Here is a 21,206-nt window from a genome sequence, read left to right on the forward strand (position 1 = left end):
CCGCACGTGCACTGGGCACAGCGGCACCGCGAGCTCTTCCTGCGAGTGGACCTCAGCGACGTCCGGGTACGGCCGCGACACCCGGGGACACCTGGGGGACTCTCCTGCGGGGGGCACACTGACCTGGGGACACCCGGGAGGGGCATCTGCGGACAGCCCGGGGGTGACACCTGGGGAGCGCCGGGCGGGGACACCTGTGGGGAATTGGGTGTGGGGAGAGACTCACCTGGGGGACCCTGGGAGGAAATCACCTGCAGGACACCTGGAAGGACTCACCTGCGGGGGAAATCACCTGCAGGACACCTGGAAGGACTCACCTGCGGGCGGGGAGCACCTGCGGGACCCCCAGGGTGGCTCACCTGCGGATCCCCGCGGGGACAGCGGCTGTGGGCTCGGCGCTCCGGGGAGGGCCGTGCGGGACCCCCGGGTGGGTGCACTGACCCCGTGAGCTGTCACCTAATGCGTGTTCTCCCTCCGCAGAACCCGGACATCACCATCACTGATAATGTCCTGCACTTCAGAGGTAGGGGCTCCATCGGGGGGGTCTCAGCCTGGCCCCCACCCCGGGGCTGTCCCACTTGTCCCCATCGCGGGTGCCTGGTTCCCATCGGTGGCAAGAGCCGCTGTGCTGGGCATGTTCAGATCCGCCACATTCCCACCCACAGCCCTCTGTGTTCCAGCCCTGGTAACCACAACAGGCCCTATCTTATCTAACAAGAAAACCCCAACCTCCCCATATTTAAATACCAGTGGAATTTCCATATATCCTTCCCATCCTGGGCTGGCCAAACCCTGGAGATAACTCACAGCAATTTTTCCTTTCACAAAGACCTTGTGTGCAATTCTTATCAAGCCTCCACATCAGGAACTAGTGCACCACTTGGAAACTAAAGCAGATCTTGCCCTGAAAGATGGGTTTTTTGCAGCTGGACAGCTGCATATTTCAGCACCACGGAATTTTTTAAGATGTCTCATTAGGAGCTGCTGCCTCCTTGGTGAGCCACAGCCAGGCCATTTGATAGGAGGGTGTTGCACATCGTGTTCTCTTTGGGATCAGTTTACGGCGTGGAAGGGTGGGAATTATACACAGTGTGCAGTTTTGGAGCCCTTCCGGGGACAGGATCAATATGGGAGATAACAAACCCTGATAAGTGCCCTTCTGCTACTGGGAGGGACTCCCCACATCACCCTCCTACTCACCCAGCAGCACCCATCTCCCTGGGTGCTGCGTTATGCAGAGGCTGGATCCCCCAGCAGGAGATTTCCTGCTGGATTTGAGTTATCTGTGAGCAGCCTTTTGATCCCCTCTTTTGGGAATTTGACGTGCTGGCTTCCTGCAGCAGGAACCCTTTTCCAGCATGGTGCAGACTTGCAGCAGCTTTAGCTGCTGACTCCTGCATCTGCCCCTCCAAGCAAGGTTTTGGTGTCTTCCCTGTAATTGTGTGGTTTCCTCTTGCCTCTGAGGAAGGGAGGAAGAAAGTGCTGTGAATAAGTGCTGAACATTGCTGTGTACAAAGCATCCTTTGCAGGTGAACCTCACACTGACTGTGAATTCTTGTCTTTTAGCCCAGGGTCACGGTGCCAAAGGAGACAACATATATGAATTTGAGATTGAATTCCTCGAGGCAGTTGAGCCTAAAGTAGGTATTTTTACTTCTCTAATTCTTGCAAAGAAAAAGTAAATTTTGAAGAACTTGAAAGGGAAATGGCTGTGCACAAAGTTCCCAATATACTGTTTAAATTTTTCTGGTAACTCTGTAACAGCCAGCTCTGTGGCAGTCCTGTGTGCCATTGTCTTGTTTTAATGCAAATCACCTCACTGGAGCTGGTGCTTGCATGGACCAGCTTGAGTAAGCACTTGCTTGTCACTTGTTACACAGCAGTTTTAAAGTTTTTTAAAGGATTTAAAGCAGCAAAATAACAGGAGAATCTGGCAGTGTGTTGTCTGATGCAACCTTGACTGGAGGTCAGGGGAACATTGTGCAGTTAGTGTGATGTTTCATGGCTTCTTTTGAGTTGGACAAAATAGAGTCAGGAGAATTTGTGTTTCTGGCTTGAGCAGATTTCTTAGGCTGTGATATGTTGTGGCTCCTGCTGGAGAAGTCTTTCCTTAATCCCTGTTGCAGTCTGAGTGGGAAGAGCTGTCCCTCTGTGTTACTCACAGGTGGCTGTGAGGTCTGTCCCCACTCTCAGAGCCTGGGGCACAGGAGAACTTGGGCTTTGCTCCTGGGGCAGGATTTGTGCTGTTTATTCCTGGCTAAGTTTGGGATAACTCCAGTCAGGCTGGGAACCACCGTTCACCTCTGTTCCTCAGCAGGGAAGGAGAAGGAGACCATTGGAGGGGGAATTTCCAGGCTCTGTCAGCAGGCATGTTTCTGGTGTGGCTCCTGCCAGGTATGGAGTGGCAGACAGTGAACAGCTCTTGGTTCCAGGGTCTGGTCACTGCCTTATCATCTGCCTGGCCCACAGAGTGGGAGAGGTGCCTGTCTCTGCCTGTGCCTGTCTCCTGTGCTGGCAGACACAGGCTCTGCTGTGAGCCAGGCCTGGAAGGCAAGTCCCTGCCTCTGCAGAGCAGCCTCCTTCCAAAAGTTGTCACTCTGAGTCACTGTGGAAGGACTGGAGAACAGACTGAACTCTGTGTAACTACAGATGGTCAGGACCAGGCAGCATCACAGTCCAGATTTTTCTCCTTTAGTTTTGATGTGCAGCATGAGTTCCCCTTGCTGGTGCCAGCAGTGAGAAATGGAGCCTGTGGCAGGCAAGGATGAGGTGTAGTAGCTGTAAATTACAGCAGCTGCCTTCAGATGTCAGAGGAGCATCCAGCCAGCCTTGACAGAGCAGAGCTGCTGTAACGTGCTCAGTCAGGAGTGCAGCTTGTGCAGCAGTTTCAGCTGGTCTGACGGGCAGTGCCACGTGGAGCAGCCTCGGTGGTCAGAAGGGCTCCAAGGTGACAATGCCATGGGCTCCAAGGTGACAATGCTGTGGACTGTAAGGATGGAGAGGTTCTGGGCTGCCACTGTGCAGATGGAGAGGCCTTGTGGGGTGGCAGTGAGCACACTGCTTGCTCTGTTAGCTCACCTTGTGTCCAGGCATTCCCTAAGGCTCTTAGCTCCTTCCCTCGGTGCAGCAGGGGTCACATGGGGTCCCCTGTTTAGACAAGTACCTGTGGCTGCTGGCAGTGTTATTTTTACTGCTGGCTACAGGAGGTGGGTGGCTCACAGTACTAAGTGCAAGAAGTGTAAAGCCAAGATCAGGGGTTCTGTCTAAGAAGGCTGGCAGTGGGGTCTCTGCTGGCTCTGTGGTGGGATGCAGTGGTGCTGTGATATGGGCAGGCTGCTCATCAAGTCGTGCACCCATCACAGCTGCCATCTTCAACTGGACTGCCCTTTGCTTCCATGCCTTGGGTGGCAGAGAGAGGTTTGTGCTGCAGCAGTTGTGTCATCCCTGCCTCCTTGATAAGAGGAGTTTGTTTCTCAGCCTCAGAGCTTGTTTCATCAGACTTTTGCTGATATGTCTGCCCCCAGCCTGTGTGCAGGATGACCCAAAGGCAGCTGAACATCACTGTGCAGAAGAAAGAGAGTAACTGGTGGGAGAGACTGACCAAGCAGGAGAAGCGCCCACTCTTCCTGGCACCCGATTTCGACCGCTGGTTGGATGAGTCGGATGCTGAGATGGAGCTGAAGGAACAGGTGAGTCCTGTGGCCACCTGGAGCTTGTGCTGCCACCTACAAAGCAAGGACAGCTGTTCTCCTGTGCCTGAACCTGCACTCTTCATTTACTAGGAGTTCCTGGCATGCTGATTGTTATTGCTGTTCTGTATAAAGTTGGTTAACTGTCACATCCCATGAACTCTCTCCTCTTACCATAGAGTAGTCCTCCTGGGGGGAAAAGACAGACTCCCACATGGGCTTCCCCTGGTTTCCCCTTTCCCTGTCCCCTCACTGGCTTGGTACCCCTGGTGGCTAAGGAGACCAACCCCCTTTGCCCTGCCCTTATCTCCGCCTCCCACCCCTTCCCCTTCTTAAGCCACCTAGTGGTTGCAACCACTAGTGGTTGCCTTCTTTCTCGCCGAGTTTCCTTCAGCCACATGTGATATACTCTGCTGGAATAAACCCTTGCAAAAAGGAGCCTTTCTTGCCTCTCTCACTGAGCCAGCTGTGGTGAGTGTTGTGTGGGGATCTGACTGCACTGCCTGAATGTTAACCCATCGTGCTTTCCTACAGGAGAGGTTTGTTGGGAACAGATAGTAGGCAGCAGCACCCACCATTCAACACCCGCATTTTTAGTTAAGTAGTTCAAATTGTAAGTGGGGATTTGAAATAGGCACATTTCTGGTTAGAACTGGAACTGGAGGCTGTCTGCTGGCTCCTTGCATGCGCTCCTTGCCTGGTGTGCTGATCCACAGAGGATCATGTCACTCTGCCATGTGGAGCCCAAAGGAGTGAGTCCTGGACATTGTCTGTCTGGGAAGCAGGGATTGCTGAGGCTTTCCCGAGCCCTGGCTGGCCCTGCTGGTGCATTCCCACCATCTGGTGAGCTTGAGCAGCTTACTGAGTGGGGAGGTGCAAGATGGACTTGGAAAAGGCTTGAACAGACCACATTCCTGCAAATCCCTTTTACAACAAACACTGTGCCCTGTTCCCCTCTGCAGCCATGAGCTTGGCAGGGAGCAGAGAGGGGCACTGCAGTGCCAAGGCCCAGGAGCATTGGGAAAGGCAGGCAGAGAACCTGGGCTGGATGTTCTCTGTTCTCCTCAGGTTGCTGGTGGATCATGTAAGAAACAGCACAGTCATAACTGAAAATTAACACAGAAAGCAGAGGCTTTTTCAGCAAAAGCATCTAATTACTAGAACAAACCACACGGTGAGGGCAGGATAACTGGTTAACACCCTCTGGCTTTTACTGTACTATAATTTCTGGATGATGCATGTTCTGTTTTATGCTGGTGAAAATTTAAACCTTCTAGCTACTGTCTGCTTGGCTGAGTTTTAAATCCACCAGCTTTGCAGTAGTATAGTTAACAAATCACTTGCTAATTACAGTAAGTCTTTAAAACCTTATCCTTCATCTTAAGGAAGAAGAAAAGATTAACAAAATGAAAATAGAATCCAGAGTCCCAAAAGACCGTAAGTAACTGCATCTTTTTAGTGGGTAAAGTGGGATTTAGGAAGTTTGTTCACACTTTGTGAACCTTGACTCTTAAGGAATTTTGAGTGGCTTGGGGTGTCTTGGAGGAGATCTTTGTTTTGTGAGCTATTAGAAATTTAATAAAAATGGACTGAAGTTTCCAAGGAACATCAAAAATCTGACTAGCAGGTTCTGGAGTTCTGGCAGATAATGGCAAAAGCAGAACCCCCAGTGCACCCAACAGTGCTTTTATCACAATCAATAACTTCCCTTTTCCTTATAAGCTTTATTCTCAGAAAGCCTGGTTTGCAGCTCTTATTACCATTGTACTCTGCTCACCTGATGTGTTTATTATTGATTTTAGCTTTCAAACACCTGAAGAAGGGATACCTAATAATGTATAATCTTGTACAGTTTTTGGGATTCTCTTGGATTTTTGTGAACATGACAGTTCGACTATTCATCTTAGGAAAAGGCAAGTAATGAGCACTATTTTATTTATATTGGAGGGCTTGAGTTGATTTTCAGTGTTGTTTTTAAGACCTTTTAAATAGCAAAATCTAAAGGGAGATATATTTAGGAACTGAACCACGAATGCAGTGCCAAAGAGCACAATGAAAGCCTTTCAAAGGTCATCAAAGTGTCAAGGGCAGGAAAATACTGTCCCCTTGTAAGTCACAGCTGTGTACTCTGTGAATGATACTTGTGCTCTGCCAGAATCACTTCTAACAAAATCAGCCGAAGCAAAATGTCTCGCTGACTGCAATGTTAATGTTTTTGAAAATGATCTGGACAGAGTATTTTGTTTTTGAAGCAAGAACAATCCATTCTCTTGAGGTACAGCACTACTGCCATTTTTGTAAAGCAATTACTGAAATAGCTCTTGATCCTTCTGTGTGTGAAATGGAGCAGTGTTTCTGCCCCAGCTGCTGTGAGTTCAAGATAAGGCCTATAAAGAACTTATGTAATTATGCATCATGTTTTTCTCAAATACAGCTAGAATCCTGTTATCACAAGCTGTGCTGCTGCACCAACTTCCTGAGCATGGAAATTCATTTGTTCTCTAAAACAGTTGGTTTTCTGTGTCTTACAGATTCCTTCTATGACACATTTCACACTATTTCTGATATGATGTATTTCTGTCAGACCCTGGCATTAATGGAGATCATGAATTCACTAATAGGACTGGTCAAGTCACCACTGATCCCTTCTGTAGTGCAGGTTGTATTTCTAAATTCTTCTCCTTGCTCTTATGTTTAAAGTAAATGTTTATTTTACACAAGTGTTGAGACACTCCTAAAATAAGTGATGCAAGCTCACTGCCACTGGACTAGAGGATTTCTAATTCACAAGGCAGGAACCCATGTCTTGGCTGTGACAGGCTGTCTGTCTCCTTCATCACCTGGTAAGGGAGTGCAGGACAGTAAAAGCAAGAAGCTGATAAAAGTACATGATTTTGATTTGGTGCCAGTGCCCTTTTTATCCTGGTTGTGGTTGTTGTGCATAAAAATGAGGATGGCTGATTTGAGACTGGATCCCTTGGATTGTACCTAAATACAGGGCAAGATGCCTACTTGTAAGAAGCAGGTCACAGCTCAGCTGTGAGTTAGTTGTGTGCTCAGATGTGTGAGGAGTAGATATCTTGTGTTTCTGACAGCAAGGACTTGCCCTTCCTTCTGATGAAATGTTCCTTAATATGTTTTTCTTTAATAGATATTTGGAAGAAACTTCATTTTGTTTGTTATCCTTGGAACCTTGGAGGAAATGCAGAGCAAACCTGTGGTGTTCTTCATATTTTATTTCTGGAGTATCATTGAGCTGTTCAGGTTGGTGGGATTTTCCTCCTACCAAGTGTGCACAGAACAAAGTGGTTGTTCCCAAGAAAGAAGATTTTGATCTTTGTATTTTTTGGAAGAGTTGTCCCCAGAGGGTCCTTGAGTCATTGACTGTTCACAGCCTTCCTTCATCTGCCAAAAGCTAAGGCAGGCTGGAGTCTGAAAGTGATACTGCCCTGTTGCTTTATTTCTTTGGTGCTTTGAATTTCCATTGTTAAATGAGGCCTTTATCTTTGAAACAAAGTTATTTTGAAGGGTTTATTAGGCAGCCAGGCAGTTGCCTTCATGCCTGTGTTCAGAATGGCCTGAGCTCTGTAAACTGCCCAATAACCACGTGTCCATCATCATCCACAGGGACAATGCCTTGAATATTCTTGTGTCATTTGGGAATTGTGTTGAGCACACAGTGTATATACACAAGACCAATTCTAGTAGTAGTTTCCATTTTAAAGTGTTTGTTTCCCCTCACACTGTAGGTATCCCTATTACATGCTTTCCTGCATTGGAATTGAATGGAAACCACTCACCTGGCTCCGTTACACTGCCTGGATCCCTCTCTACCCCTTAGGGGGCTTGGCAGAAGGTATCTCCTTAAAACAGTTTACTAAATAATGAATTCAAGGCTGGGAAAATAACTCAATTTCTTTTTTTGGCAGCTGGACTTAAAATAGTAAAATAGAACAACAGATAAATAGATTTGCTTTGAGGTGAACCAAATATAACCATTTTGTCTTTCATACTGAATCAAATATTATTTTCAATTTGATGTAAAGTCTTCCTTTTGGAGGAAAGACTCCCTTTCTGGAGGGTGAAGTAAAGGCAATGATGGGTTGCATGAACCAATGGAACAAGAACAAGCTGCACAGGAGGCCAGTGCTCACTTCCCTCTGGTGAACCAAAGCTTTGTCTGCTGGGCCTGACTTGCTCAGCCGGGCCTGGGTTCACACCAGCTCCCAGGTCTTGATATTATCTTGTAAATGACTGCAGAGGACAGGCAGGGGCTCATTCCTGTGTTGCACACTCATGTCTGTGAGCCAGGAGGTGCTCTGAGCATTGCCCAACACCAAGCAGGGGGAGGAGTGTGCCTGTTTCATTGCTGGGGGTATTTCTGGATGGCAAATCCTGCTGGCACAGGCCCTGGGGCTGCAGCCGTGCCTGAGAACAGAGTCTCACCAGGAAGGTTCCCTGCTGCACCCCCTCAGGCAGGTGCTTCCCACCCTCCTGCATGTTCAACACCTTCAAAATTGCTGTCATTAATCAGCACTGGCAAATTAGAAGGGACTATGCTGAAATAGTTGGTGTAGGCTGGGTAATTACATATTTTATCTGTACTTGGTAATGATGGTGGCCTTCTGCTTTCAGCTGTCTGTATTGTTCAATCCATTCCAATCTTCAGTGAAACAGGGAAATTTAGCCTGGGATTGCCAAATCCACTGAATGTCACAATCCAGTTTCCATTTGTGCTTCAAATATATCTTATAGCCTTGTTTTTAGGTAAGTATTTAATTCTATTTCTCAGTATTGAAATAAAAAGTTTCCCCTGAATAACTTGATTTTTCAAAGAAAATGAAATTCCTGCATCTTGGGGACCATGGCAACATAAAATTGTTCGAGGTTAACTGTTATCCTTATGGATTGTTTATGTAAATTTGTCAGTGATGGAGAGGAACACACCTCCAATGAGCTCTGATTAGCCCTCCAAAAAGGTGTATTGGTAACAAATTAGCACCATAAACTTGAGTTAAAGGAAAATTTTTTACATATATTTATAACCATAGTATACTTAGTTTCACCTTTTAGGGGATATTTGAGCTTTAGAATGATGCAATGGCAATCTAAACATGATTTCAAATTAATTTAGTTAAATGTTGCAATATTATCACAAATGCAACATGAAATCTTGTTTTTCCAGGAAACAATATAAATAATATATTTAAAGAAGGAAACCTGCTTGAGACATAGTTGGTTTCTGGTGTTACATTTGTAAACACAATTTAAATTCCTTGTACCCACACCCACGCTGGGTATCCACAACTCACCACAATCTAACCGAGAATTTGAAACTGAACTTTCACTAGATTTCTCCTGCTCACAGACATTGCTTAAAGCCACCCTCCAATTGAGTTTTACTCTGAAATACCTGGTTCATCCTCCTTAGCTCTGCACAGCTGGTGTCACAACTTCTTAAAGGTGACAAACAAACCTTCTAAGCAGCTCTTTGCCAAACAGCCCGTGCAGCAACTCCTGCCTCAGCCAGCAAGAAAACACTTGCATTAGCTTTCACTGCTATACACACCCCTAAATAATTTATTTTGTTGTGTGGTGGTTGGGTTAATTGGGTTCTGTTGTTTTTCCTTTAGATTTGGTACAGCTATTTACCATAAAAAGACGCAGTGATGTCCTACCTAAACACTTCATTCTTTTCCAGGGGTATTTGTAAACTTCCGTTACCTCTACAAGCAAAGGAAACAGCACCTTGGACCAAAGAAGAGAAAGATGAAGTGAAGCAGGACTGCAATGATTTCTTATCTCACTTGGGGACAAGATAAGCCTATAATTCTTACGGTTTTACCCACTGTAATGCAAGAATTTTGTAAAATGAAATGACCACGCTAGATTTCATGATTTCATAGTGAATTCAGGTAACATTCCCTTATATTGGATTTTGTTCCCTTTCCATCATCTATGCATGGCATTTACCATTGAACATTTAAACGTGTATCCTGTCAACCAGCATATTAGAAAGAAATCCTATTATCTGCATATGATATGCTTATAATCAGTGGAGCAGCACTAACTAGAAATAGTGTTTATCTTTTAATTGGAGATTTGCTCTTATGTGTTTGCATGCAGACAGGGCTTCTGATGTGGGATATGCTCTTTGCTGGCCTGTGCTGTTCCTGGGAGGCATCCTGATGGCAGGAGGAGGCACAGTCTGAGGCCACTGTGCAGTGTTTGGGTGTTTATCAACCACTGGGATAAACCTGCTCAGTATATACCCCCCCTTTTCTTCTGCAGAATTATTGATGGTGCAGAATTAAAACTGGAAGTAGCTAATGCTGATTTAAATGCTACCAACTTAGTCTGTTTCTAGTTGAGCCTTAACAGAATAGGAGCTCTGTGTGGACCATAGCAATGATAGCAATGTGTATTCCTGTAGCAACACATCCTGTCCAGTCATTAGGGAAAGGAAGCTGCCACTGAGGGCAGAAATGCTTTCCTGGTTGGTAGAGCAAGCATTGAAACGTAACAAAACAAGGGAACATAGGTACCAGCTTTCCCCTGGCACGTGAACCCCAACAGAACTCCATCCAACCCATGCAAAGAAAGAATGTGGAATTCTGATGGGAGATGGGGCCCCTCTGATCCATCCTGCCAGGGCTGTGGCTCCTGTATTTACAGCTTTCAGCAAGGCAGCAAAGTCACTCTCCTACCTGCATTTAGTGGTGCAGCAGAGAAGCTGGTGTGGGGCTCCTGGGGGGATGGAACAGGGGGGTCAAATAAACTGTATTATTTAGATAGCACATATCAAATCTTAGTAAGGGAGGTCCCACACACGGTTTGAAGAACCCTTTTCTATTTGCTTGCTTTAACCACCACCACCACCAAAGAGAAGCTCCCCCCACATTTCAGGTCATCTGCTGTCTCACCTGGAAACCTCTGGCTCTGTTGACTTTATTTCAGCATGTCCTCCTTCACACTGAGCCTCCTGTAGCTGATCCCAGATTCCTCTGGCCTCCTTAACCCAGCTTAGAAAGGTACAGCAAGTTTAGTTCATACTGCACTGTGGTTATCAACAGGTTGTTTCCCAACTGCCACTGCCCCAGGCACTGCAGAGCAATGCCAGCAATCCAGAACAGACACAAGCTGAGATTAGCTTAGTGCCATGTTACTATTTATCTTTTTCTATTGTAAAACAATATGAACCCTCCAGAAAATTATTTTATATATATTAAAAGTAACAAACAGAAGGTTTGTGATATGGACCCAGTGCTTGTTACTGTAAATGAAATAGTGTTATGAGGAGACTAACACAGAAGCAGTACAAGCTCCACGCTGCATTTCACAAATTGTGTTCTGTGAACAAGAGGCGTGATACAACTTCTCTTTGGGAGAAGCACAGCCTACTTTACTCAGGAGAGTTGAGCACTATTTACACAAAATTTCACTTAGCACACACTGTACCTATGTTTGAAGTATGTGAAAGGGTTGAATTAGCTGAGTAACAGAACAGCAAGGATCACTTTCATAATTTGATTTCTTCTCTGGGCATTTAAACCTCTGTTATGAAATCCGTATGTATTCATCAGTGAAATTGTGGTACCTAGTGCAAGCTGTCATGGATCTTACACTACTGAATTTTAGTCCTTCAGAAAGAATGTGTTTCTATTAATAAAGATTTACAACCAAATTTTGTTTTAGTTCAGTTGTTTGTTCTTTCAAATTATACTACTTCCTGAGAAGTTGTACAATTTGATATTTAACTTGAGATAAACAGCTGGGACCTGAGCCTTCACCAGGTCAGTCTTTTGGGCCACACAGCCTGCTATGAAAATGGAACAAATCCAACTTAAATTTTCATGAAGAATTACTCTTTATTTGTATTATGCAAATAAAAAAAAATGTGTCCCAAGATCAAGTTACTTTCAGAAGCATAAGCACTGCAAATGCAAGTGATAATGCCTAGTACAAACTGTCAAGTTGGGCATAAAGTCAGGGCCAACACCCCAAAATCAGTTTTTATCTGATCTTGCAGGGTGCTTCTCACACCTTTCTTTGGACTAATCAAGTTGATCTTGAAAGTGTAGTAGCTGCCTTTTAGGATACTTTCACCAGCGAGTTCAGTTGTGTAGTAACTGCATTTTGGGGAGGCCAAAATCCAAGAGCTGCCAATGGCATTTTTTCTTTCCTCACATGTACTAAATAACTTCCACCCATCATCCAACACCACCACTGGGTTTGGGACGCTTTCCACAGTTTCCAGGTCTGACTAACAGCCACCACAAACAAGCTACGTTTGTTTAGAGAGCACTGATGCAAAACTTCCCCATTTGGACAGGAAGTTCTTCAAACAGCGATTGAACAGGCCAGAAGAAAATCTTGAGCCTTAATCTAGAGAAGCTCCCAAAATGGAGACTTCACATTCTCTCAGTGCTGCTGCTGGAAAAGTCTGTCTGCAGAGGAGCAATGTTGTGATCATAGGCAGCGTATTCCGAGGCCCCAGTACTTGCCACCTTGAGCTGCTGGGCCGCGTGTGTGAGCTGGAAGGCGGCGTCGGGGTGGGCGGTGTCGGGGAGCAGCGTGCACTCCCGCTCCAGCATGTCTGCCACGCCCTTCAGCAGCTCCAGGAAGCCAAAGGCCAGAGCTGCCTTTCGCAAACGATTCAGCTCCTGCAAAGACACAAAACCCATTTTAAAGCCACTCCAAGCCTCCACATCAAACGTGGGTTTCCTGCATCTGTTTTTAAAGGTGATGTTACTCACAGTGCAGCTGCTGGAAAGTGCCCAGCTGCTCATGGATGATAAAAAATCAGGCCTGAAGATGACTGTTGTCTTCCCTTGATCCTTTTCTATAAACCTCCACTTCTTCCTTTTGTGCATTCAGCTATTGTACCTGCCTGCTTTGTCTGTGTCCCAGCAGGGCTCCAGCTTAGGCTTCACTGACTGACTGCTGCCTTTGACCACAGTGTCCAGTAAAATGTAGATACATTGATTTTTCTTCCCTATAAACTGAACAGTGCTTATGTGCACTTAGGCAGGGTATTCTTTCTTCAGGTCTCTGGAGGCTGCAATACCAAACTGTTTCAGCACTAAGCTTGCAAGAGGAATAATTACCTCCAGCTACAGTCTGGTTATGGATCATTATGGTGTGGCCAAATGTGCCTGGAACTTTGTCTTTCTCTGCTTCAGTTGCAGATAAAATGGAGGAGACATTTTCAAGACTCAGAATGACATCTGTGTTCCTATTCCTCTCTGATCCCTGTTCATTTCTGCCTGGACAACAGCATAGAAGTTCACCATGGAAGTAGCAGAGGTCATGAGGGACACTTGTAGACATGACACATCTGTGCCAGAAAATGTAGTGCCAGACCATTGAAATGAGACCCCCTTGTCTCACCTAACCAGCCTGTAAGTTTTTGCAGAGCACTGCAAGCCTGAACAGAACACACTGTGGTTCTTCTGTCAAACGTACCATCATCACTACAGATCAAACTTGGCCAGCCTGGAACGTTACTCACTTTATAGAAGGTTTGTGTTTTTTCAGGGAGTTTCCTTGCATTTCTCAAGATCTTCTGTACATCTGTCTGCAGAAAAGAGAAAAAAAAATCCAATAATCTTGGCAGCTTCTGGGGGAATCTGCAGAACAACCCCCAACTCTTTATGGATAAATTATCCTGACCATTGACAAAACTGCAGCTCACAAAGGCTGAAACATAACTGGTAATTATACTAAATCAAATAAACCAAGCCAGATGCTCCACTGGAGACACAACTCTCATTAAACAAGCTATGCTTTCTGATTGCATTTTAATCATGACATTGTAAAGAGGCAGTGTTTATAAAAATGAAAGAAAAGCAATAAAGCAATTGCACTAAATGGGCAAGACATGCACAGACTGCAGCTCCTGCTGAGATGGCTCCTGCTGCTCCAGGTAAAGCAGCACAACCTGGCTCATTACCTGGAGGCCACTGGGTTTGATCCAGACAGTGACATTCTGAGCGTAGCTGCGTTTGTTCTTGGGCTGCAAAGGGAAAGGGCTCTTGTTGTCATCCTCTCCATAAGGATTTTCTTTTGCATCTGGGAGAAAAAATAAATTATAGACTTAGCAACCAAGAATTGCCAAGATCATTCACACAGCACTGAATGGTTAAGAGTTACTCAGAGGAGTGTGACCAGTACCTGAAATGGGGCCAAGCTGTGCCATCTTCCCCAGCCATGGGAGGGGCTCAGGACCAGGTTCAAAGAGTGACATCATGAGGTTTGATTTCTTCTTGCTATCAGCTTGTGAATAAAGCATACCATACCACTCTGGCCTGTGGAAAAAAGCAAACTCTCAAAGGCTGAAAATCTTCCACCCCTCTGCATAGAATGTGCCTCCCTCTCACTGTGTGGAGGCTCAATGTTTGCAACTTGTACTGACAGAAACAAATCTGCAATTAAAAATCCACAGCTTAGTCTAGCAGTGCAGAGTTCTGCACAGAATACAGATATAAATAAGCATAATTTATAAATAAAGCCTAAATGAGCAAAGTAAGAGATTTTTCAGGCAGACATCCAGCTCCATACCCCAACTGGACGAGAGCCACCATGCCTTCCACTTTCAGGCTGCCATGTAATAAAACACAGAAGTTGGGGATTTTCCCAGCAATCTGATTAGCTGAATTCTCATCTTCAGTGTCATCTGTGATCCCAGGTCCCACCTCATCCCCCTCTAGGGAAGAATCAAAGCAAACAAAGAGAAAACATAAGAATAAATTCAAACACAAGAGATCTGTTTCCATGACACCACCCTTTACTGTCTGCCTGCAAGAGTTAATTAATACTTTTGTAGAACAAACAGCTGCAGAATGAACTGCTTGGGCAAAGTGGCACAATAATGATACATAAATGTTCCACTGCATTGTACTCAAGGGCATTAAATATTCATCTTGCACCACATATTTCATGGCTCCTTATTATTCTGAACTGTATGTTTAGCATGTTCTATTAATAATGATGTTGTAAGGACCCTGGCCCCTCTATGAACTTCACAAAGAACACAGTATGCAAAATAAGAGAGCTTGTGGTCAAAGTTTTAATTCTAATGCAATCACACAAATATGACATCTGATATTTTGATAAAGCAAAAAAACCTGTGCTTCCAGTCCAAACCTCATTACAAGGGAAGCTTAAAGTAGTTTTTGCTGAAATAAACCCAACTTGCTCACCTCTGTTAAGTGCAATGGGCAGTACCAAGTGTCTGGATAAGACAGGAGGGCTGGAAATGTCTGCAATATCTACAAACCCAACAATTTCTAGATCTGCAGGGAGACAACAGATTTAAATCAGATTTAAGACAGTTTAAATCATATTTGGAAATAACTGAAATGTATTCAGAGGCTATTTAACATCACTACCACCACCAGATTTTGTCATTCTGAAGCAATGACTAAAGACAGCACAAGAGAACCCAAACTGAACTGGAGTCCAGAGGTGTTAATAAGTAAGAAATACATAAAACACACAACTTTTGAGGATGACTTCCAGCACACACAGACTGCTGCCCATGAGCTGTGCTGCTGGACAGTTACAGAACTGAGCACCTTGATATTTACACTGCACACAATCCATTGCTGTCTTTTAAATTCCAAAAGAGAAAAAGCAAACAGCTGCTGCTCATGGGAGCTGTGTCCACTAACGGGAGAGCTGGAAAGGTTTTTCTTTGCATAGTTATTTTTAAAAATAATTTCTTATTAGCTTATGAGGGTGTTCATGGAAAGCAGCCTGTGGCTGTTTCCCAGTCTCTACCCCTAGAAATTGTCACCCTGAGCTCTAAAAGTGCCTCTACCCTACTGCAGCCCTTTAGCCAGGTACACATGGATGAAGCAGGATGATATTTTTGTTCCCTGGTGTCACACATACACCAAAAAAATTACACAATCGGAGACTGATCCTTGCAGAGACAAAGTGGATGAGGCAATAATTCCAGAGGATGACAGATGGTAGTGAAAGGGCAGAAATCAAATGGATTTTAGTAAAAAAGCAATCAAAGATTTGTTACCTGTATTAATTGCTTTAGGAATGGGGTCTATTTCCTCATCTATAATGAAAGGCTCTGGTCTGGGAAATACTTGCACATCAGATGTTAAGTGGCCACACTTGAGGACAGCATGGAATGGTGTATAAGCCAGGTCTATTAGCTTTCTAGAACACAGTTATTAAGGAAAACATAATACATATTATATGAAAATAGTTTGTCTAAGGCACACTAATTTAGCTCCCAAATCTTTTTTAACTACAGTTAATTCAATAGTTCTAGTGTTGCTAAATTATGAAACAAAGCAGCATTATCCCACTCATGGAAAATGAACAGTAATTATGGAAATTACTGTCTTCTATCTGCCAAGCATAAACAGATGCTACAGTTTGGTTACAATGACTAAATAAATATTGACCATAACCAGTGAAGGCCAAGATGAAATTACAGTTAACAAGATTAAAAAATGAAGAATTTAATTAGAACATCTCATATCACCAGATTTCTTATTGTATTTGTTTTTCTTTTGAGATATCAACTGGGGACCTTCCCAAAGGTCTGTTATCTACAAATGTGCTCACCCAAACATGGACTGCACATTCTTCAGGCACAGGGGGCCATCAATGGTGAAAATCTGCCCTTCCCCATTGTTTAAATCAATGAGCCGTTCCAGGCAGTCTAAGGAATCTGTGCTTTGAAGCTGCAGAAAAAGAAAGGGAAATATTTTTGTTGAGTGTTCTTTTTATTCTCTTTTGTACTAACCAGTATTTTTAAAGAAAATATACACAACACAGCAAAAAGCATCTGATTGGATGTTCCCATGATTTTTTGTTCTCTCTCTCCTTTCCAAATAAACGAACATTCTTTGTCTCCCAGGCGATGTTCTCTTATTACTTATCAGAAATAGATGATTTATTTTAAATATTTATTTTAAATATTTTCCCAGTTAATTTGAGATGTTAACAGTGCTTCAATCCACCAGCTTAATCAAAAGGGTCATCCTTGACAGAGACCATGAAGCTGAGATATCTAATTGATGCCTAAGCAGAAAACCCTTCTGTGAAGGCCACAAGAATACAGGTGTCAAATCAAAAGCAATGCTATTAATAAAACTTAATCTAATGAATATTAGTCAAATAGGCTTCTTTTTAAACAAATGTTTATGCAGCAGAATTCTAACTCCTGTGAAGATTTTTAAAGCTGGGATTGAAATTTGCAAGAGAAAGAGAAAGGAGGAAGAAAATTGACACCTTTCCTTCACAACTAAGGGAAGGTGTTTTAAACACTGGCTTGGAGACTCCAGTCTTCCCCTCTAACATTTCTACACACAGCTACTGTGTCTTAAGTGTTAAGCATCTTTGCAACACAAGTAATTTATTCAAGAACTTAACTGCAGATTAAGAAGAGCCCCAAAAGCATTCAACATAATTAATGCAGTAGAAATATTAACAGAGACATTAAAATTCCATAATATTCCCCAGGGACAAACTGACATGATTTATAAAGACTATGGTAATAATGCAATAGCAGTAGATAATAACAGTGCAACAATAAACCTTAAATTCTTTCACCCAATAACTAAGCACCAGAATGTCAACTAAACCTTAAGCACAAGAACATCAACACAAGTGGCCGTTAGTTCAGACAAGCCCAACAATTACCCAAGGCAACAAAGAATAAGCCATCACCTCTTCCAGGTTGGCCATGCACATGACGTAGAGCTTGGACGGGAACGGGAAGGGCAGTGGGAACCTGTTGCTGTCGCTGCGCTGGCTGTGGGTGGCCAGGGAGTGGCGCAGGGAGCCCCGGCCGATGCCCAGGCAGCCGTCGGTGACCAGGACAACCTGCGGGGACCGGGGACAGTGAGACACTTCCAGCTGCACCGCGCACCTGAGCACCCGCACACTGCAGGAGCCTTCCTGCAGCACCTACCTGCTCCCACCCAAACTCCCTGCTCCCACCCAGCTGGGCAAAATTTCCAGAAGGAACCCCACATCAAGGAGAAATTGAAGATTGAACCCTCATGGTTTACACGGTGTGAATGGTAAAGAAATGTTTTCTTGGCATTAGGTAATTGCACCAACATTTGAATCTCATATATTTAATTTTTAAGTGTACACTAGAAGCACAGTGACTACACAGCCAAAAACCAGCCTCTTGCTGCTGGACTCAAGGATTCCAGGTTTATTTTCAGATGGGTGATAAAGGCCATTTCTTCTGCAGAATCTGGAGAGCAACTCAACTTCCACTACAAACCACAGAAACCTCAGAAAAGGGTAGTATTAGTGATCTTAATGCTTTGCAAATACAGCTGCATTATGCTCACATTTTGCAGCAGAACTACTATATCAAAACCACACACTTTTTCATTCAATTGCACATCCAGAGTCAATCCCTGTGGAAACCTGCACTAATTATAGTGAATAATGGGATTATTTACACTCAGCTGTGACCCAGCTTCCAGAGGAGTAAAAGAGCTGCTCCTTCAGTGCTGCATGGCAACGGCAGGCATGATTTCTGGCTGTTAGGTAAGGAAAATCAAATCCAGCTGAAACTCCATGTGTAATTGCTACATCCAGATTTGTATTCCCCCTGCATCCTCAGTCTCTCTCACAGTCTCCTCAGAACTGGTGCTCACCAATGATGTTTTCCACCACTCCAAGGCTGCACAGTACATTCCTCAGTGCCCTCCACCACCCCAGCACCTGAAGTGCCAGTAAAATCAGCTATGGCACAAATGAGAGACAAAATAATTGAGGTCTAATCTCTGCTTGGTTTTCACAGCTTTCTTGTTGTTTGCTTTCTTGTTTTTTGCTGTCCCAAGGTGCCTTTTGTCCATGCTGGATGATGAAGCACTGCCTAACCAATAAACCTCTGTCCTTTTTCCCTTTAAGAAATATTGCTTCAGGCATCTTCCCACTTCACTGAGTTGCAAAATTGCTGAACTTAAATCGAGTGTCTCAGAAAACCAAGGGTTAAAGCAAACTCTGCCATAAAAGGCAGCAGATTTGGAAGGCTGAGAGCTTGCAGGGCTGAATGGGGTATGTGAGCAGCTGCGTGGCAAATGACTCATTTGGGAGAGAAGTCAGATCAAAACACACTCAGCAGCAGCCCCACACTGTTGGTTGACAGCTGGGATTGTTACAAGCCCTGGAAACCATCAAGGAGTGGAGGGGAGAGGCTCCTGATGTGGGACTACACCCTTTCCAAATGGACTGAGGCTCCTGGGACAGCAGACTGCACCCACATCAAACACCAGGCCTGCACAGCAGTGCTCCTGAGCCACGTTTTACAATCCACTGCACTACAAGAACACACGGGGCAGGAAACAGTCTCATTTTTTTTGCTGCTGAATATTTTTATAAAGATCACCTTCTGTTCATATTGCAGGTTTAGCCAAAATATGAATTCTTTGTGTTTTTGCACAAAGCATGCCTGAGAGCATTCCAAACTTTCAAATTACATTTACATTTCTATGTGCAACTCACAGGAACAGAATCAATCACAGAATCACAGGATGGTTCGGGTTGGAAGGGGTCTTAAACAGCACCAAGTTCCAATCTCCCTGCCAGGGATAACTAAACATGCAGTGAAGTAAACTTGAACCAGAGCAATCAGCCATACCTGGCAAGGAATTGCTGCCCCCCACTCCTGCTGGACAATATTGCAAACCCCCAGCAGCGCTGACTCCAAACAGGTTTTGTCATAATCATCCATGTTACTGAGGGCTTCCTGCAAAGACAAACACCACAGTCACTGCTGGGGGAGCATCCCTGCCAGGACACACCCAGCAGGCACTCCTGGCTTTCAAGGAACTGTAATATTATCAACATAGCTCTTTAAGAGTGAAAAAACACCTTTGCATGTCTTAAAAAAGTAAAAACCTGAGGCAACATCCAATGGGAAACATTTAGCTGAGAAAATCCTCACAGGTGTCAGAGCAGAGACCACGAGGAGTTTGTTTCATAAAAACTCTTTGGCAGAGAGAGAGAGTAACAAACCCAAAACTCACATCTGCATCCATAAAGCAGCTTCTCTCCTAGAAGTAAAAACCTCACACTTAACACAGGGTGCAGCTGTGAGATGCACTTGCTAAAGGAGCCTGGTTGGGCTCCTGGCTTGCAAAATTCCTCAAATGAACTCTTAGGGAAGTGAAGATTAGAGAGGATGCACTGGCACCCACTTGCTAAACTGCAAACACAACAGAGAACAGCTTTAAAAATCTCTTTGCCCAATGGACAAACCCAAACCACGGTGCCCTGTGAGAGCAATGTGTCATTTCCCCCCATGTGAGGGTCAGATATAAATGTACAAATTTTACTGGATTCACAGGCTCCAGTGCCTTATTGCACTCATGTGAAACTTCCCTCTTGGACTTTCTCCTTCCCATTTCCTCCTCCCAACTTCCCACCACATCTGTGAGGCCTAAAATCACTCATTCTCACTCTTGCACTGTTTTGACCTCTACACACTCTCAACAGCAGCTTCTCTCTACCAAAGTCTTTCTAAATGGTCCTGTCAGCTGCATTGTTTATCAACAGCAAACCAACAATTACACATAAAAACAGGGACAGCACAGACCCACTTGGGGAGCTTCATCAGGCAGCCCTTCCCCCCATCCCATTTTTAACTCCATCCCATTTTCGACTCAATGAGCCACACCCCAGTGCTCACCTGCAAAGGTGCAACTGGCAAAGTTCAATGTTTCAAGCACACTCATTTCATCTGCCCTTAAAATGAGGACAAATTCACTCAATTCAAAACGTTGTGCACAGGATGACACCAAATCACAGAATTTCACCCTGCTTTAGTGGCACAATTGGCTGATTTTTAAAAATGTCGACGGTTTACTGCTTTAGCGTTCACACCCCCTACCTGGAGTGTGTTGTAGTCTCTTGTGAAGGGCACCATGAGCTCCCAGAGGGATGAAAACACCACCAAGGCCGTGAACTCCAGCTTGTAGTTGGTGGCCATGTGCTCGAAGAGCATGGTGAGCCCGTGGGCAGCCAGGTGCTTGCGCTGGTACTCCTCGGAGCCCTCCACCGACACGGGCCGCGTCATGGACAGCGACACGTCCATCACCACCACCGTGGGCATGGCGAGCTGCTCCTGGGCCGCCCTCACGGACGGGCTCGGCCGGGATCAGCTGCCTGCAGGGGAGGGAAGGCACAAATCACCAGCAAAGCTGCACCCGGGGAGCCGCGCGTCTCGCCCCCTCACGCTGGCCCCGGGGAGAAGCGACAATTACCCTTGTCCCCCTCAGAACGAGGGGCTGAGCACAGATGAGGTGAATACACGCTGAACCCCACACGGCATTTCCAGCCGGGCGCAGCGCAAGGCCTGGAGACGGCAGGAGCTGAGCCTCGCTGGGGAAAAGGCGCAGCCCTGCCGCTCCGAGGGCGGTCGGGCAGGGATCCAGCCCTCCCTACGAGCCTTCGCCCTCAGCGGGGCTGTCCCGGGAGCGCTCCCGGACCGAGCGGCGGCGGCGGGCACGGAGCGGGGCGGCG

At 45.2% G+C, this 21,206-nt stretch overlaps 2 protein-coding genes across 2 annotated transcripts; one reads left to right on the forward strand and one right to left on the reverse strand.

Moving 5' to 3' along the window:
* HACD3 (3-hydroxyacyl-CoA dehydratase 3) lies at positions 1-11,368 on the forward strand (the record flags this gene model as incomplete). Its single annotated transcript, XM_005424277.3, has 11 exons — positions 1-66; positions 481-523; positions 1,567-1,640; positions 3,525-3,689; positions 5,075-5,126; positions 5,492-5,602; positions 6,221-6,348; positions 6,841-6,953; positions 7,439-7,545; positions 8,325-8,456; positions 9,391-11,368. Coding segments are annotated over 11 exons (1,068 nt in total), but the record flags the coding sequence as incomplete, so codon positions are not given.
* A 164-nt stretch (positions 11,369-11,532) lies between these two features.
* On the reverse strand, positions 11,533-21,200 carry INTS14 (integrator complex subunit 14). The gene is made up of 12 exons (XM_005424241.2): positions 20,948-21,200; positions 20,575-20,849; positions 19,324-19,431; positions 17,388-17,543; positions 16,281-16,399; positions 15,724-15,866; positions 14,891-14,983; positions 14,250-14,394; positions 13,863-13,996; positions 13,642-13,760; positions 13,201-13,266; positions 11,533-12,352 (listed from the first exon to the last, which is right to left on the reverse strand). Exons 2-12 carry the CDS (start codon positions 20,794-20,796, stop codon positions 12,101-12,103), a joined length of 1,557 nt encoding a protein of 518 aa, XP_005424298.1. The 5' UTR covers positions 20,797-20,849; positions 20,948-21,200; the 3' UTR covers positions 11,533-12,100.
* Positions 21,201-21,206: the final 6 nt, after the last annotated feature.

The sequence above is a fragment of the Geospiza fortis genome, unplaced genomic scaffold (assembly GCF_000277835.1).
Source record: "Geospiza fortis unplaced genomic scaffold, GeoFor_1.0 scaffold2, whole genome shotgun sequence".
Classification (NCBI taxonomy): Eukaryota; Metazoa; Chordata; class Aves; order Passeriformes; family Thraupidae; genus Geospiza; species Geospiza fortis.

Coding starts and splice junctions, on each gene's coding strand:
- INTS14 (XM_005424241.2), bottom strand. CDS start 20,796: ATGCCCACGGTGGTGGTGATGGACGTGTCGCTGTCCATGACGCGGCCC. Junction 19,432..20,574: donor GAGACTACAACACACTCCAG/GTAGGGGGTGTG, acceptor TTGTCTTTGCAG/GAAGCCCTCAGTAACATGGA. Junction 13,761..13,862: donor ACAGCTTGGCCCCATTTCAG/GTACTGGTCACA, acceptor TTTTTCTCCCAG/ATGCAAAAGAAAATCCTTAT.